This window comes from Cyclopterus lumpus, chromosome 15 (assembly GCF_009769545.1).
Source record: "Cyclopterus lumpus isolate fCycLum1 chromosome 15, fCycLum1.pri, whole genome shotgun sequence".
Classification (NCBI taxonomy): Eukaryota; Metazoa; Chordata; class Actinopteri; order Perciformes; family Cyclopteridae; genus Cyclopterus; species Cyclopterus lumpus.
The window spans coordinates 6288169-6306411 of NC_046980.1; the positions used below are offsets into that span (position 1 = coordinate 6288169).

General features: G+C 39.7%; 2 protein-coding genes across 2 annotated transcripts in view; both read right to left on the reverse strand.

Annotated features, from left to right (window-relative positions):
• Nucleotides 1-9007, reverse strand: part of hhat (hedgehog acyltransferase) — a 15539-nt gene extending 6532 nt beyond the window's left edge. Inside the window, exons 1-9 of the mRNA XM_034552060.1 lie at nucleotides 8784-9007; nucleotides 8102-8242; nucleotides 7948-8006; nucleotides 7591-7704; nucleotides 7302-7496; nucleotides 5936-6148; nucleotides 5565-5742; nucleotides 4424-4574; nucleotides 2040-2075 (exon numbers count right to left, since the gene is read on the reverse strand). Of these exons, the coding sequence (XP_034407951.1) occupies nucleotides 2040-2075; nucleotides 4424-4574; nucleotides 5565-5742; nucleotides 5936-6148; nucleotides 7302-7496; nucleotides 7591-7704; nucleotides 7948-8006; nucleotides 8102-8222 (1067 nt within the window). The 5' untranslated portion in view covers nucleotides 8223-8242; nucleotides 8784-9007. The remainder of the gene's footprint in view (nucleotides 1-2039; nucleotides 2076-4423; nucleotides 4575-5564; nucleotides 5743-5935; nucleotides 6149-7301; nucleotides 7497-7590; nucleotides 7705-7947; nucleotides 8007-8101; nucleotides 8243-8783) is intronic.
• A 1313-nt stretch (nucleotides 9008-10320) lies between these two features.
• Nucleotides 10321-12867, reverse strand: myoz1a (myozenin 1a). Its single transcript, XM_034552061.1, has 5 exons — nucleotides 12783-12867; nucleotides 12148-12335; nucleotides 11173-11431; nucleotides 10639-10804; nucleotides 10321-10552 (listed from the first exon to the last, which is right to left on the reverse strand). The coding sequence occupies exons 1-5, from the start codon at nucleotides 12865-12867 to the stop codon at nucleotides 10321-10323; spliced, it is 930 nt and encodes a 309-aa protein (XP_034407952.1).
• Nucleotides 12868-18243: the final 5376 nt, after the last annotated feature.

Consider the following 18243-nt stretch of genomic DNA (forward strand, 5'->3'; position numbering starts at 1 on the left):
TGGTGCACACAAGGTTTTAAAAGACTGGAATTGGAGTGCCAAGCTACTGATACACATAAACACACACACAGCTCAATCCAAGCCCACCTATATACATTATATACATATATATATACATATATATACACACACATTATATATATATATATAATATATATATATATATATATATATATTATATATATATATATATATATATATATATATATATATATATATATATATATATATATATTTATTTTAAAACTAAATCAATTAAATCAATCAATCGCTCCTCCTCGTATGTTGCAGCAATAACTCAATCAAACAACCAGTGAGAGCCCTTTTGTTGGAGCGGCGAGACGGTGACACAGCGGCACACAGGGCCGGAGGAAAGCGCCATGTGATGGTTAAGAATGAGCCACTTAGCCGCTCAGGGAGACGGGGTGTCGTGCAGAGCACATCATTTAACACCTACGCACTCATCTAGCGCTCTTCAGAGCATTTCAACTGAATTTCAGAACTGCATTAAAACCTCTTTGAAAGCACTTTGGCGAGAAGGAACGTCGGGGGCCATCGTGTCGTGGGTATCATTTGTTGCATCTGCAGCGGGGAGTAATTGCGAGTGATGCCATTAGTAAGCGGGAGAAAACTAATTTTCAACGCACACGGATTGAAACGGCAACTTCCATTTTGTAATTCAAGTAAAAAGTATAGTTCACCCCGAGATCAAAAAATACGTACAATACAGAGAAATTATTTTTCTCTTAACCATAGTTCCTACGTGAAACTGCCCACAACAATGTCTGGATTATCTTAAGTAACCAGGTTATGAGTTCTTAAAAAGAGACATTGCCATGTGACATCTAGTCCCATTATATTGGAGAGACAGCCGATAACTCCAAAACTAGACAACTCACATCCAAATAATCTAGAATGATTAATAGCACAACAGGTAAGAGGAAACATATTTATTTTTTGATTTTTGGGGTGAACTGTCTCTTCAAAAATCTGCCATTGTTTCTTCATAATTAACTGTAGCCATCTCCAAAACAGTCTGACTTCATTCTGAACTAATCTTAAACACCTGGAAAGCCGGTGTACATGTACGCCATCATACGCGTCATCACACAAACTAATTAGCAAACAGCGACCAGGACGAGGGAGCATCGTCACGGAATATCAGCGTCTTCTCTGACAACCGTGCAACTGTAGCGTCGCCTTAACGTGGCAACCCGCGTGGACCATAATGTCCCCGTAGGCTGCATTCAGCCAAGTGTGCATCGTTAAAAAGCAGACAAAACTAATAATGTACTTTGTCCAAAGTACAAGTGCTCTCATTACATATGCGCATACTAAACAAGGAGGCATTTCACCAGGGTGCGGTGAGCACAACAGAAGAACTATTCACCAACAGCATCCGTCCTCATAATCATGAGAAAGCCTACATGCAAATGCAGCATCCTCGTCCATTAAGAGGAAACATGTGGGTCGGCAGCTGGAGAATGGCACCTTTATTTTATTTCTTTTAAGGTTATTCAACTGACAAGTTCATTGCCCTGCAGGAAATGAGCCTCTTTGCAGTAAGTGTGCAAAAAATAACAGATAAAAGCTTGAATAAACACACGGCACGCTATTCAAAATATGAGGCAACGAAAACTATAAATAGATACAATATATATATATATATATATATATATATATATATACACACACACACACACACACACACACACCACACACACACACACACACACACACACACACACACACACACACACCACACACACACCACACACACACACACACACACACACACACACACACACACACACACATATATATATATAGTATTTATTTATAGTTTTCGTTGCCTCATATTTTGAATAGCATTTTGAATATATATATATATATAAATATATAAATAAATAAAACAAATATATATATAAAAATAGATTAGACAGACAGACAGTTATTATTTGTTTTAGATGACATTTCACATTTTTAATAAGCATTAACATCTGAATTAGTCTGTTCTCTGCTCATGAAGTGGCTCTTACCTGATGAGCCATCGATACAGGCCCTCGTCAAAGTGCCTGAGAGAGAACAAATACAACAAAAAAAGAGAAAGAAATGAATATTGAGTGACACATTTACATAATAATATAGCACTGTGTAAGAAAGCCCTGAGCTCATGTGCTTCATATGCAGCATGTATGATGGATGTGTGTTTGTGTGTGCACTCTTTGTCATTAAGAAGATTAGAAAAATAGTTTTTTCCCCTTTTTGTTTTGGTGCTGTCTATAAACTGAAGCCGTTTTGTGAATGATGCCGGTGGACAGCTTTATGCATTCCATCAATGTTGTCAACATTGGCCAGCTCAGCACACACAAAGCCGGATTGGAGTGCATCGGTGTCAGCACATCGGTCGATCCGGTCTGCGGCCAGTGCATTTTTACTGCAAAACCAAACACACAGCCTTCCATCAATTGTATGTGCTCTGAATTAAGAGAGCATGCTCTCATCTTTAATTACATTTGGGAACAGAGTGATTTTGCCATGAAGGAAGAGGTATAAAACTCTACACTCCCTGGTAATTATAGAGAATAGAGATTTAAACATAGTTTTTTGACTGACAACGTGATTATTTATTGTGTATTTGGATGTTTGCATTACATTTCATGTTTGTTCTGTTTTATTGACAGTTAATTAGGTACAGCTAGCAAAGACTAATGCAGTCTAATAGAACAATCCTGCAATACAATAAATCCTACCACGAGGAACGTTATAATTAAGAAAGGTTTTATTTTATTTTTATCAAACTTTTATTTTTTAATTAACGTATTGTACCTCCTTATGGATATAAATGGGGTGGACAAAATAATAGAAACACAAGTTAGTATAATGCAATACAGCTTAACAACACAAACGGCAACTTCCAAAATTCTCATACAACAAAGAAAATTAACAATATAACCACCATATAACCTTAATAAAGTTATTGTAGGACTGTTGTACCAGACTGTATTGGTTTTTAGCAAGGTGTACCTAATAAACTGGTAACTGGGCAAACAACAGACGGCACTGTAACACAAAATGTTCACCACTACATATACCCACATGTCCTGAAATGCTTTTCCAAGCAGTGGAAATGCTGTTGCCTTTAGCCTCATCTATATGACGCCTTGCTGATTAGTGGCGTATTCCCCTCTAACAAGCACTGCAATGTGTGCGTACATTTAACTTGAGCAAGTGTGACCCCTTCAGCATCAACCGGGCATAGGCTTTACCTTTGCTCGGTCGCAAACGTGTTAAATGAGCTTCAGAAATGCAACAATGGTCATGACATATACTTTCATAGGAGGTAGGCGGGACATAAATTGTTCAGTATGAGTTGTCCGTGTGTGTGTGTGTTGACACACTCATGCCAAAGAATACAGAAAATAATAAATAGCCCATTTATATCTAAAAATGAGAGGATAACTAAAAGGTTTAAACCAGTTTATGGACATCTTTGCTCAAAAGAGAGACTGTGAGGTTTATAAAAGTAACCGAGTAGCAGTTGGCTGCATTTCCTGGACTTGCCTGTGCAACAATGTGCTGCTGACTTGGAGGATTCACGACCTCTTTGACCTGCTTGGATACGTCTGTGGACTTCCTTTGTTGGAGCTACACATGTGAGGATAAATCTTCTTCCTTGCAGTTTTTCCGGGCCTCGGGTTATTGTGCAGAGCCCCCTCATCCATCGCCTCATCCACGGCCTAATTGCATCTATTTTTGTCCTGCCACTCATCATCCTGCTCATTGTCTCCTTGGACAGTTTATTTAATTACGGGGCATTTGATCAGGACTCTGAATTTGAAATTGGTTTCTGTTGATTTAATGGACATTTTGTGAGTGAGAGTAAAATTGAATTTATTTTGTATTATTAAGTGGTTTGAATACAGAGAGGGGTGAAAGCCATCCGGGTTATATCTCCCAACATATTTCAATAATCTTAAAAAGGGGGACAGGTTTAGTATTATGAATATCATCCCGTCTAGCACTTTAAATATTTAGGATAGAAACCGGCATTTGTCAGATGGTAATTTATTTCTATTTCTTTTTACCACCAAACAGGTTTTGTTTTGATTCATTATTTACTTTTTTTGGTTTCAGCAATGATGCGATAAATGAAGAATGCTCCCAGCAAACAAACCATCGTAGCTCAAGTCTGACCGAATTATGTAATGGTGCAGAGGTGACCCATTGTTCTGATTGCCAGACAGGAGATCAGACAATTCGTCTGAATCTTGTTGCCAACAAACAGTGAGCACTTATGGCACTTGACATTAAATCAAGCCTTTCTTCAAAAATAACAGACGCAAGCTTCTCCTGTTATTGACGTGTGAAGGAATGCTACGAGACCTCCACTCTGCATTATTTACGTGCGTGGTGTTCTTACCTCCACATCCCCGTGAAACTGTACATGATGCTCACACAACGAGGGAGCTTCGGGGGAACTAGTTTATCCAAAGTAGCCAGCATGGATGGAAGGCCAAACAGCACCAGATACTTCACAAAGAAGAACTGCACGAGTGCCAGGGCCAGACCTCCTGTAACAGGGGGGAAAGGAGGTCAAAGTAAAGTAATATTTCCTATTTTAATGATTTAAGACACGCTCTATATTTTCCAAAAACAATTTCCCTGTGTTATAAATAATATAATTTGTATTTATACAGCCCAAATTTGCCTCAGAGGGGTTTCTAATATGTACAGCATACAACACCCGGTATTATTAGACCCTCTGTTCAAAAAAGGGTGAAACTCCCCCCAAAAACTTGTTTAATAAGCAAGAAAAGGGAAGAAACTTCAGAAGGAGCACCAGCGTAGGGATGAATAGTTGATGTGAGAACTTGGCAAACATAATTTGTTGCTGACATAAAAGAGATGCTGAGAACAGTTTAGCAACAACAACAAAAAAGGCCAGTAAATAATCATAATTCAGTTTATATACCTGCTTATGGCATCTAGGGGGCAGATAGGACAACGGTGAGTGAGTCAATGACAAATAATTTGTTAATTAGCAAATAACCTCAAAATCCCAGAGGAGCTTCACATCTAAAAAAAAAGATCAATATGGAGGCTGTAGATGCAGAGTGTATATATAGACCACAGTGGCCACGTGGGTAAATACATATACCTTAAACAAACTAAGTGCCCTGCAAAGACACAAAGGGGTTAAACGAGGGTACATGGCCTCGCATATTGATGCCTTCAATTTGTGAATAAATAATGTGGCAAGCAAAAAAAAAAAGTACACTTAACGGGACACCAAATCTGTCACTTTATGAAAAATATCAACATCCCACCCCGGATCATAACGGCTGGTTGTGAATTGAGGCCAATGAGTAAGACAGTAATCGGCATATCTGATGGGAGTTTTAGAACCAACGATATCCTGCGGGGGTTTTAAATTCTGCATCTCAAAAATGTGTTTCGGAGTGTGTCTGAAGCGACTGGGAAACGTTGAAGCTTAAAAAAAAAAAAATCTACGTTTGTACTGTATACAAGAACCTAAAAATACATGCAGTACAAAGACTTACCCAGGGCCCAGGGAGGAAGGATTTCTAAGTAGGTCTCATTAGACTGGATGGAGTGCATGTACATGACATGGATCAGGTATTCTGCGATGCACCACCACAGAATAATCCGTCCCACTCTGAGCACCAAGTAACTAAAAACAGATTTGTCTCCGTCACGCTCCTCAGAAGACCTCCGCATCTGCAAGTGTAGAAAGAGAGCTCGTTGCTAAGGGCCGCTGATGTCTACTGTGTGTGTTTTTTTTTTTTTTTTTTAAAAAGGTGACCTGAGTTCACGTGCCCTTATGAACAGCAATCGGCATCCTCTCGACACAAAACTAGGAGGCAATTTTAGACTAAATTGCTGTTAAATTCCTGAGAACCCTTGTTCTTACCTGCTCAATGTAATCTTGGTACGTAATAATGGGTCCATTGTAGAAAAAAGGATGATAGAAGGTGTATGAAAATAACCAGCAGAGCTGCACAACTCCACCACGCTCTGCAGGGGCCCAGCAATGCTCCAGGCTGAAGCTGATGAAGCGTAGACCACAGACGGCAACACTGAAGAGGAGCAGATAGTACTCCTCCTCGGTTTTATACCAGTCCCTCTGAGTAACACAGAGAGATGGCCAATTATTAACAACACATTCCTGGGGATCTTCTATATTAATAGTCACGATCCGACACTAAATATAGCCTCTTTTTTTTTTATACATACGACACATTTTCAATGAGAACATTAGTTGGCAACAACATATTTAGACAACTGATCAACACATAGGAATAAACATGTGCTTGAGACAACTTTTAATGAGTTGCTTTGGGAATAGCATATCTCTCGAAATAGACTGTCTGTGTCTGTGTGTGTGTGTGTGTGTGTGTGTGTGTGTGTGTGTGTGTGTGTGTGTGTGTGTGTGTGTGTGTGTGTGTGTGTGTGTGTGTGTGTGTGTGTGTGTGTTCACAGGAGTCTGTCAGGTCTATTTCACTTCCTAAATTCACATTTCCAACCATTGTAACTGGAGCATAGTTGCCTGGTTAGTATCAGCTGGTGTTTTTTTTCTTTTTTTCGATTGGGTTTATAAGAGGACGATTCGGGATAAAGGTTGTGAAATACTAAGAGCCAGTGTCAATAATTATCAATAAATGTGTGTACACATGAATGGCATTGAGTTCCTGGAGTCATTAAAACTAAATGTAAGAATGTTTTCTGTCTGTCAAAAAGAAAAAGCAGTTTAGTAAAATGGTAATTCTCTCGTTTGACTTTTAGAATATGATTACTGTCTGTTAGGATGTCTCACACTAAAAGCTATTTTTAAGTGCTTGTAGGAAGAGTTTTTCGACCTCAGGAAATGCTGTAAATAACATGCCTAGTATGTAAATGACTTCAATAAATTCAGTCAACTGTTATCGTGTGGTAGGGACATGGAGAAATGCAGCCGAGTGGCCAAATGGTTGTACTTCCCCTTGGTAGCGTGTGCCCTCTTGTGTTCTTTACAAATATGACATTTACTGATGATCAAATGTTAGGTGACACACTTCAAACAATAATTCACTTACATAAAAGTAATGGTTAATTCAGATTATAAACACAAAGATAGTGGAGATGCAGTCCCTTGTTCATCTTAAATCTCTTGCGTTTTGTCTGCTGTAAATGTCTCTTACTTCTAATAAAACATGTTTTACTCGTCTGTGCTATGCTTTTAATGCAAGATGAAGCCCCTAAAAACCAGGAACCGGTATAATCCAGGTGATCCAACCCACCTGGATCTCTTGAAGCGGTTGGATGTGAAGCGTGGAGAGCAGCAGCAGGTTGATGGCCCATGACAAAGCTGGCTTTCGCAGTTGGGCCACTGAGAAGGACAAGCCCAGGTGGACCAGCAGCACACCCACACCTTTAATGCCCAGCACACTGCTGGCTGCTAAGAAGCCGTATATAGTGAGTGCTGGCACCCTGAACTATCGGAGAAAACATAAAACACATGGCGGATTGAAACATCTCCCGCCTGATGGCAATATTCCACTTAACCGTACTGCGGCAGCTGCTTCCTACCTTGGGGTAAAAGATGCTGGTCAATCTTGATATCACGCCGTGACCAACAAGAGTCCACAGCAAAGACTTCTTAGCCCATTGCGTCCAGAACGTCCACTCAAAGTCTGTTGGGTCCTGATAAAAACAACCAACTTCACCATGGGCCTTCAAAATCGCACCTGACGCCTGATAAAAAAGGCGCTTTGAAATGGTAAAGTATTTCAAATGCTTTGTGTACAACGAAGTGTAAAGCTTGTAAAAAGCTTAAATTAGGACGGCACACTTTGGAATTAAAACAAACGTATGTTTTCAGTGAGATGCACCGTACTGTACGTTCAGATTGGGGGTTTTAATGAGTAATTTCAACATTGAACTCACCCTTTTAAAACCCTTTACGAGGCCTTTTTCCAATTCTCTCTCTAATCCCGCTTCATGCTCTGAGGTACGAAACGGGAAAACAGCTTCATTTTTCTTGACCCTTTCATCTCAATGCATTGAACCAACGTACAGACACCACTCTTATCTGCTTTACCTTTGGAGAATATGTGCAGTTGGTAGAAAGAGTACAGATGAGAGCCGAAGGACAGCACCCAATATGTGAGGATCTCCATCCATGGCAGGGGTGCCAACTGGGCCTTTGGTTTGGACGTCATCAGGCGAGATCACTGGGCACCTAAAACAGAGCGAGTCAATAATAACATACGATATATCACATAGACGTGAAAATGAAAATACTTTCTTTAGCTAAATTATAATTTTGAAGCTCGATGAAACTGCCATAAAATTATAGGGACATCAACACTATCACACCTTAATAATTTAAACTAAAACTGATAGTGTTTTCTATTGTTATCACCATCACATCTGGAAACTGGGAATGACGTAACCTCTGGAAATCAACCACACATTCAGTTAACTAGAAACTTTATTTCCCCGTCACTCCGTATACAGGTCGTTAGGTGTTGGGATTATGTCATCATTTTACTTTTAATAAACCCTTCAATGGGGCGCTGCTGTTGACGTAGGAAGCATTTGAGATGGACGGCACCACTCAAACCCAAGACGGCGCGTGCGCGCGTACAAGTGTTCGTGTTGATTTGGTTGTTCGTTTCACTGAAACCCTCCGCGAGCTTATTCTACTGTAACGGCAGCTAGCTAACGTTGGTTGAGCTAACTAGCTGTTAGCTGGTCACTTGAACACGTTGCGTGGTTACCGAAGAGCACCGGGCGAGTCCACGCCGCGTCCACGGCGAGGCGGTACGACAGGAGACCGGCACGGACCAGAAGATCGTGGAAGTTAGTGGACCAGCATCCAACGTTCAAAGGTATTGAAATCTTCTTCTGGTTTCATACGTGAAAACTGGCAAACAACCTTTTTAGAGCATGGCTGCCCCCACCTGGGCGGGAGTGGCTCCTCGTGGAGGAACGCCTCGCGCACAGGGGAAGTAGTTATACTTTCAGGCCCTCTGCTTCGTTTGAATCCCCCAAAAAGATGACATTTTAAAATATATATATATGGATGGCTTGGCAAACTTCTCACAGGTGCGAAAAGTTACTGTTCTTAGTCAGAGGTTATTTTTATTTATTATTAGGTATTATTTATTATGAAGTGCACATTTTAAGTTTGTGCAGTCAGATCAGAGTAAGAAATAAGCCGTTTTCATATTGAAATTAAAATGTCCTAAAAATGATCATGCTGATATAATATATGTTTTGACAATATAACAACTCTTAGCACTCAGTTTAGTGAGTACTTTTGAGTCGTTTAATAGCGACTCAAAGTCCCTATTTATTTGTTTTATTTGTTTTACCTGTATTTTAGCTATTCTTATTTATTTATTTTTAGCTTTTAGGATGTTTTAATTATGTGAAGTGTCTTTGAGTATTATGAAAAGCGCTATATAAATTAAATGCATTATTATTATTATTATTATTACTTTTACTTTTGATACTTTAAGGAGCCCTGGATTCTTCCTGTGTAACTATGACTGCTGCTTGTAATGGAGTATTTGTATAGGTCGATAAAAGTTAAGTAACCAATGATAATAGGAGACTAAGATTAAAGAAATAAAAAATATAAATTATATTATAAAAGATGAATTCTTGTAATTGAAATTTGAGCCGTCTGACATTTAAATGTTACACTGTCAAAAGGGAATGAAGTTGGTAAGGATTTTCACACACACACACACACACACACAAACAATGATTTCCCGTGACATTTTTATCACTTAACAAGAGGGCTGTTACAGTTTGAAAGTGTTTATAGTTGAGAAACTGTGTTTTCACAGTCAGCTGATGGCTCAGTAACTGACTACATGCATGCATCGAGAATAATACAGGTTCGTCGTTGTTGTTTTTTCACTCAACAAATAAACAGAGAATATTAACAGCAAAAAAAAAAAGGCACCGGGGAAATAAATGTGGTAACAACTTGACATCAAGACAGTGTGCACAACAGTAACATAGCATAACTCTATCCTTCATACTGGATTCATTCTATTCTCATTGACAAAATCTGCAACTTCTCACCAAGAGCAAAAACCTTTCTGAGTGTTGAGACTCAACTCTTGAACTCAACGTTTGATGTTTCATCCCCCCCTCCCCCTCCCCCCTACGCATCTACGGCTTGTTTCCTTGCCTTACAACTGAATACAGAGCAACATAATAACGTGCCCACGTTTCCTCTACGCATACATTCATGCATGCGTGCTGTGCACAGTGTGTGTAATGACATCATGAATATTTTTTTCACAGCTCGTCGGTCTCTCCGTCGAAGACCACGGCATCTGTCTCCATGTCAATGGTGCCGTTCTCTCCGTTGCCCACCCAGCCAATGGGAGTGCGGTTGAAGGAAGGCCGGCAGTCGATGTCGTGCTGGTACACCACTGCGGCCTCCGCCTCCTGTTTGGCATCACGTTCTGGCAGCTGGAATTTCATGAACTGGTTGGCCTTGTCGAAGCCGCCGTAGGGCATGGCGGACCTAGCAGAGAAAAGGTGAGAGGGTTATTGAAGCCCCTGCTTGTTACAAAGCACCTCCAATACAAAGTCGGGCCTTGAGGGAAGTACCTGTTGAAGCATTTGTACTTTTGCGCATCGGTTTTTTCAATAGGACCAGGCATTCCTGTTTTCATAGTGGCGATCAGGATTTCATCCCCCTTCATGGCCTTCTCCCATGGCGACTTGTACGTCTTCATAAGAAGCAGCTTCTTAGATGATGCATCATTGCTTCCACCTTTAGTTGGTAGCATTTAAAGTTGAAAAAATGAACAATAAGTATATATATATATATATATACATATATATACATATATATATATATGTATATATACAAAATCTAGGGAAATATTTGTATTTGCTTTGTTTCAAGAGGAGGAAATCAATACCACTTTCTCTTTTTGACTCTTATATGTAGCCAGCAACTGGTTAGCTTATCACAAAGACTGGAAACATAGGGAAACAGCTAGCCTGACTGTCCAAAAATTAACACACATTTGCACATATGTCATTAGTTTAATTCATAAAAGAGTGCAGTGTGCTTTAAAATGACTGGACCTTAAAATAGAATCTTTAAAAATTAAAAATAAGAAAAATGCTACCAACCTTTCAGTGGGGACCACTCACTCGCTCCTTCTCCTTGTCCCCCGTTTCCATGGTCGCCCCCACCCAGTCCTCCTGCACCTCCTGCTCGTGCACCTTTGCTTCCAGGCTTCGGAGGCGGCACAGGGGCCCCTCCTCCTCTACCATGCATCCCTCCAAAAGTCTGCAGTCCAACCTGTTTGCTGACAAAACATCCTCCGACGTTTATCATGTCACCTCCAATCTGACCTCCCAGAGAGGGAACAAACTTCTGGAGGTTGTCCTGAAAGAAAAATGGTCAATGTCATCAATCACATATGTCCCACCGCACATTTGTTTGTAAGTGCTGAATAACCATGTTTCATCTTGTCGAATTCACACCTGACAAGCAATACTGAGTCTTGATTATGTATTGGAGGCCTTAATCCTTAATCCTCTAATCTAGCTGGTTTGATTGATCGGAAAAGATCAATAAGTCATTTGAGGACCAAAGTGCCATCTTGTGGGTTTAGACGTTGGCTTAAATAATAATAATAAATAATAATTTTGGAGGTCATTTTCAAAGCCAGTTATTTATTTTTAAATCTAAATATGCTCCATAAGCATTTACATAAAGGAAAACAATTGGGGTTATATGACACATATTTACAGCTCATGTTTTTTTCTCATTTATTTGGGAAGCTGCTCCTCGGAAATCAGAGGGGGTATTTATTACGTTACAAAAATGATGACAAAGGATTTAAACATCATTATTCCAGGTGCTTAACACTTAAAAAATCCATTTACAGCTGCCTGTCATATTATAAATGAAAAATTAGTGTTTGATTATGATGGATTAAGGATTGTAATAAGAATAGATACGCCTCTTCAAACATTGCATTGAGTTCCTCTGTGGAATATCTGGATGTATCATTCACACTGTATCGTTACATTCTTACATTTTCTTTTGAAATTCCACACAAGTGACTGGAGTTATAGTGTTTCTCCATATGCTCTCACCATAGACTCACTGCAGAAGATGTCGGGGTTGTTCTCGTAGATGAACCTCTCCACTCTCTTCTGCCTCCTCCTGAACATCTTTGAGCCTTTGTTCTTCATCAGGGAAAGCTCCTCCAGCATGATGTCTTTGGGAGTCCTGATCTTTGTTCCCAGGTCGAACTCAGACGCCTCCGGCTCTGAATCATACTCTAGGTAAGATACAAACACGTGAGCGCTACGTCCAGAAATGTCACACTGTGGGAACTAGACGGCTCCGTAGTGAGACAACCTTTTGGATAACAGATGTTTAAGTGTTTCATTACATCTACAATATTTTACTTACTACTTTGTTTTTGCACTGTTAGTGTTAAATATGCACAGTTTCCTGAATGGGAAACATACATTCTTTTAACTAAAGTCAACCCAGAATCCTGTATATTTAGTTATATTAACTATGTGTTATTATATTACATTTTGTTATACATCTTTCTTACTTGTACTGCGGGTCTAACTCCATATATACTGTAAGATGAGTTCCAACCCGCAGTACCTATCATCTGTCATACATCTATTAATATATGTTGTGTTTATATGTCCGAGCTGCACTTATTAAATTCATTTGGTTTGTTATTCTTGTGACTTCGTGCCAGCCTTACCATCCTGAGGAATATGCGATAAGTCAGTTATGATCCTGGAGAGCTTTTTCCTCTTGTTTAGTGGGGCAGGTTTTCCCAGAGACATGACTGGAGGTTCAGGAGAGAGCACGGTGTTAATAATAACAATATCAGGCTCAACTGAACACATTCATCGGGGATAGAAGTAATGAAAGAAAACCTGCTTCTCTCAAGCAAAGATATTTGTTTTTGAACTATAAATTTAGACAACATTGTTTGCATTTCAAAATCAAACTAAATCAAACAATGTTTTCAATGCAGCAAACTTGAGGAAGTTTTTTGCTCGATTTCACATAACGGTGTTCCTTTAAAAAAAAAAAAACTCTGTTAAATCTGCAGGTTCAGACTGAGGTTGAATTCAAAACAAAGGGAGTGTATCTGTGCTTGAGTTCCAAGACACATTTGCACAAAGTTCAAAGACGCTTCAACAGACTGCTTTGCGATTATCTCCGATCACGGCACCGACTCGCCAAGATCCCTCTTTCAACACCTTACGGCCATCAACAACCCCTGACGAGACAAGGCAGTATGGACCCTCCTCATTTTTCAAGTTCAAGCGGGATGTCAGTGCCCTCAGATTCCCCGCATTCCCAAATGAAGCCGACGTCTGGCCCCAGATGAAACATATAGCCTCATCGTGTGTGTTTCAGTTTTGTTTAGGGACACCAGTTCTGTACACAGACTGGGGAGTCAACATAAACAGAAGCACACTGAGGGGGTCGGGGAGAAATTGGTGATCAAAGCTTTCTGGGGTGCCGTAAAGTTTAAGGCCTTCGGGATCATAAAATAGCATCTGATCATATTCCCCAATTTGCATCACATTCTCATCTGTCGAGATGTCACTCACCATCAACTATAAGGGGCCTTTTTTTAGTCTGCGATATGTATTTCTGCTTCTTAAGTTATCCTTATATTTTGTCTTCCTTTATACACCTTCAGCGTTCAACAGTTTCTTTAACTGGCGAAACATCACATCGCATCTACTGACTGTAACTCAAACCCACCGCGGCTATTTTTAAAAGACGTTTCCAGCCAAGACATTTCAGAGACGCGTAACGCCGTCGTTCCAACTGTCAAAACGGGCTCGACGCGGCCCTGAAGGACACAATACACACCTCCAGAAAACAGGTGTGTGGTTGAAGCTCTCTCAAAACTCCAGGGAGAATCTGGAGCCGTTGTGGATTTTAACGAGGAAGGTTTAGTTGCCTTAAATAATTACAGCCTTTGGGGACTTCTCGCGCTCCCCCCCCCCCCTCTCTGTGAGTGTTTTGTAACACCATATAAAATCTCTGCGACGCCCACTGAGAGGGATGGTCAGCACATTCGGCCATTCCTTTGGTCATATTAAGACGCACCAAGAACATCTCAAAGTTGCGTAGTGAATCCCTGAGCCATTTAACTCTGAATAGGAGGTAGAATCCAAAATATTGTACAAGTAATATAAGTAAAAAAATCTTGTTTTACTGGGTTTTTGATATCCCTAGCCCAATCAGAAATCCTGATTGGGAACATGTTGCACATTTCTATTGCCTCTCCCCATTTTTGTTGTAGCCAGAATTGAAACCCAAGCAGTTTTTTAGTAGAACAAAGCACACCGATGGGACGCAGATCCACTCACCGGGTTTTTGTTGCAATCCTGGGAGGAGAGACAGACCTATAAATACCAAACAGAGACGAGGTGACTCTCAATGCTGGTGATTTGAATCACAAGTGTGTACAAATCCCTCAGTGCTTCTGACCCTACGTATGGCTGGAGTACAAAACCCACTTCAAACCCACGGCAAATCTTCCAGAGGGTTGGGGGTGTGGGTAGCAGCCGTGTTGGTGTCAAGAGGGAAGGAGGAGGAGGTTGAGGTTAGGAGTATGAATAGGGATTGGGGGAGTGGGGGGGGAGAAGTCTCTCTTGGCTAGCTGAAAACGCTGATGGAGATATTAAAGGAACAAAATCATTCTCACAGATGGTTCAGACGCCTATATTTAGCAGCAAAGAACGAGGGGAACAGAACTCCACTTTAAGATAACCTCAGAGGACACAAGTGCACAGTGCGAGTTTAAGGTTAAGCATATGTGTGTATAATGTATTAAGGCCATGCCAGTGTGTGTTTCAGAGGGATGGCGCGCTCCGTCACTCACTACTTTACTCTAAACCGACTCTAGATTGTCACGTTTTCAGGTTTTTTCGGAAGCATCGTGACTGGACACCGATGGAGATTTTGAGTGTTTCAAGCTGCAGCATGAATGCATGAAGGAAATCGATAGCCAGGATTCTAGAAATACTAAAGTCTTGGGTCCAAAGTTCCTCAGCACAACCCCCCCCACCCCCCCCCCCCCCCCACCCCCCTAGCCATATTGTTGACAAGCCACCAGAGTCAGCATGAGTATTTAAACTTTATAATGTAAATGTTGTTTCAAGAAAAATACTGAATCCCTTCCTTTTTATATTTTTCTTCTTTCTCACGTTGTTCAAAACGTCCTCTGTAACCTCATTTGTAGATGTTCTCTACCGCATGTATATTTGAATGACATTTAATACAAATAAATACAAAATAATTATCACAAAAGTATGTGCAGTCTCTCAACTGGGTTTAATAGTGGCATCATCTCATATTTGACCATTTTATACATTTATTAAAATTCATAGTTGTAACAATTCTGCTTTTTGAATTATGGTGCAGACTGCATATATCTTACAATAGATGCAACTAATCTATTTATATATATTTATTTATTTATATATATATATATATACATATATATATATATTTATATCAGTATTTATATGATCAACATAGTTTAGCAGTGACCTATATTGTGCATACTGCATGGTCTAGCATTGTCATATTTGTGAGAACATGATCGCCAGTAAAACGAATCTGAGCTTCAGGTTTTTATGAATGCTCCGCTGACTCTGATACAATATTTCTCTAAAGTTGGTCTGATTGTGGTGAAATTAAATGAAATATAAAATGGTGACATGACGACCAGCTCCACTGTGCAGCTTTAGTTGTTCTCCTGAATGAGTTTAAGTGTAGTTTCGCTACTTAAATGCCACATTTATGGTCTACACTACAGTATATTTGCAGATCTGTATAATTTCTTATTTTGTACTGTAAATGGGAAAGTTGTACATTTTATCATCTGAGCAATTGTTTTTTTGTTTATCCTAAATGATTCACTTTATATTTTCCACAGATTTCCCTTATTTTATGTCCAGCTCTTGTCCAGCCTCACAATCACAGGTCTCGATCCCACAGTACTCAGTAAATTTAGACCCATCTACTATCCAAAATCTAGAGATGGCTTTCTATCATCTGCTGTATGATCGCTTCATACACACATATGACACAATCAAGGGAAAGAGTTGTAATCGTGCTTCTAAGCACATGGACTCTCAAAAAAGTGTCTCACATCAAATCACCTTTTTATACTAAATTACTGTACATAGGCCTTCTCAAGCTGATTCTGAATTTATTATAGTTTATTTACGTGTGCTTCTCATTTTTTCTCCCATTTTTGTAAATAAATTGATTAGCAAATTAAATGGCAAACAAATATAGAATAAAGGGAACGAGTGAGACATCAGTGGTCGACGTGACATCAAGAGAAGGGCGGAATTAGATCATCTGATAAATTATCTAGCTTATCTCACTGCACATCTATTTCCGTCGCTAGAAACGATAATAATACCATTTCATACGCAAGCACCACGAAGACGAGCGAACGTGGGGGGCAGAAACTCTGTCTCACAGAAGCTGAGTTTAATACATTTATTTTTAAGCAGTTGAATTGAGAACAAATTCTTAATGTCCTCCATAAATAGTGTTTTGGATATTATCAGCCCTATATATAGGCACCCTGAGAGTGTGGAGGTGGCAGTCAGAAAGCCCTTCTGACTGCCACCTCAGTCTCAGAGGACCCGACAGCACCACTCAGTGGCACAAATGTGAAAGGAGGGGGAAGTGACTGAATAACAAGACTTTACTTATTACGCATGTACCTTTTTAAAATGAAGCTGTTCTTAGAATGAAGCATAATTAGCAGCGATATCACAGATTATGTATGTGCTCACACATAGTGTGCGTATGTAGAGGAATTGCTGAATGGTGACTGAGCCGTGATAGACGCTGTGATTGATCAGTTGACAGGAGAGTCTCTCACCTCCCTGTGATTCAGTGGATATGTGGGAATACGTGAAAAGCACGAGTGCACAATGTGACATTTCCTTTATTCTCAGCAGACATCGAACCTAAGACTCAACCAAGTCTTCTGGGGACGAGAACGTGAATGTCAGAAACTCATTCATAGACAAAGGTGAGTGAAGAATCGAGGTCTGCTTCGGATTTATTTTTTGTTTTTGACACATTTCTCTCTCTCTCTCTCTCTCTCTCTCTCTCTCTCTCTCTCTCTCTCTCTCATGTCATATCTTTCAACCTGGCACCCTCTTTGTTGCATGCATGCATATCACTTGTGCCCTTTTCTCCTAAAAGTGAGCTCAGCTTGTTGTAATTCTCTTCCTTTTAAACTTATCATCATACTTTTCTCAATGACAGTGTGTATTATTGCAATTCTTCTATGCATCTTAAGCGGTCAAAAAAATAGTATGTGTATTGACAATAACCTTGTAGTATCAAATAGGACTCTTGCCACGTAATTAATTTAGCGGGATAATATGTATTCCTAGAAAGTCAGACATAATTACCTTGATGAAATACCAACACAGTCCCCAGAATGTGTTTTTGGCATTGTACGTTTCTGCAAACCACAGTTGTCAATGTTTCTGAACCAAGAATACGTTTCAGTTATCCTGTTTTATTCTGTATCTGTTTAATGTATTATTGTATTCTGAATTAACTACTCACACTAGCCTCACCAGGCTTGTCCTACATTGTTTCCTATGGAGCTGGAACAGAATATGCTGAAGTAAACTCTGCTTAACGAGCTACAGAAAAGTCGCTTTGTGAAATGATCTGTCTCTTGGAAGTCAGATGTCTCTCCGCTAAAAACAGACTAATCTATATTTATATATATTCAAGTGCAGAAGGATGTAACTACAAATGTCCTTGCTGTGTGTGTGTGTGTGTGTGTGTGTGTTGTTCTATAAAGCATTTTTACCCTTTGAGTGTATGGCTAAACATGTTTATTTGTGTATTAAAACTGATATCAGTTGGTTATTGCTTTGCTCAATCTCTGATATTGAATGCATGTACTCCACATTAAATAAAAGAGCAGGATCCCACAATCAGCAACAGGGGGCAGTGTAAAATCAGACATGTCAGACAATTGGAGAGCTTTCAAATCAAATTTTATTCCTCTAAAAATGTGTTGTCCTCCTGGTCAGTATAAACGTCTACTCGGCATTAACAAACATTTTCACACTTTTCAACACATTTTGATTTATATATAATCACATTTTACACATCAACATAATTATATTCGCACTCTA

Bases quoted from the DNA above. Each gene is read 5' to 3' on its own strand.
- myoz1a (XM_034552061.1), bottom strand. From the start codon at position 12,867: ATGTCTCTGGGAAAACCTGCCCCACTAAACAAGAGGAAAAAGCTCTCC. The intron at 11,432-12,147 runs GTGAGAGCATAT...TTTTTCTTTCAG, and splicing joins TCTTCTGCAGTGAGTCTATG to GACAACCTCCAGAAGTTTGT. The intron at 10,553-10,638 runs GTACTTCCCTCA...TTTCTCTGCTAG, and splicing joins AAGTACAAATGCTTCAACAG to GTCCGCCATGCCCTACGGCG.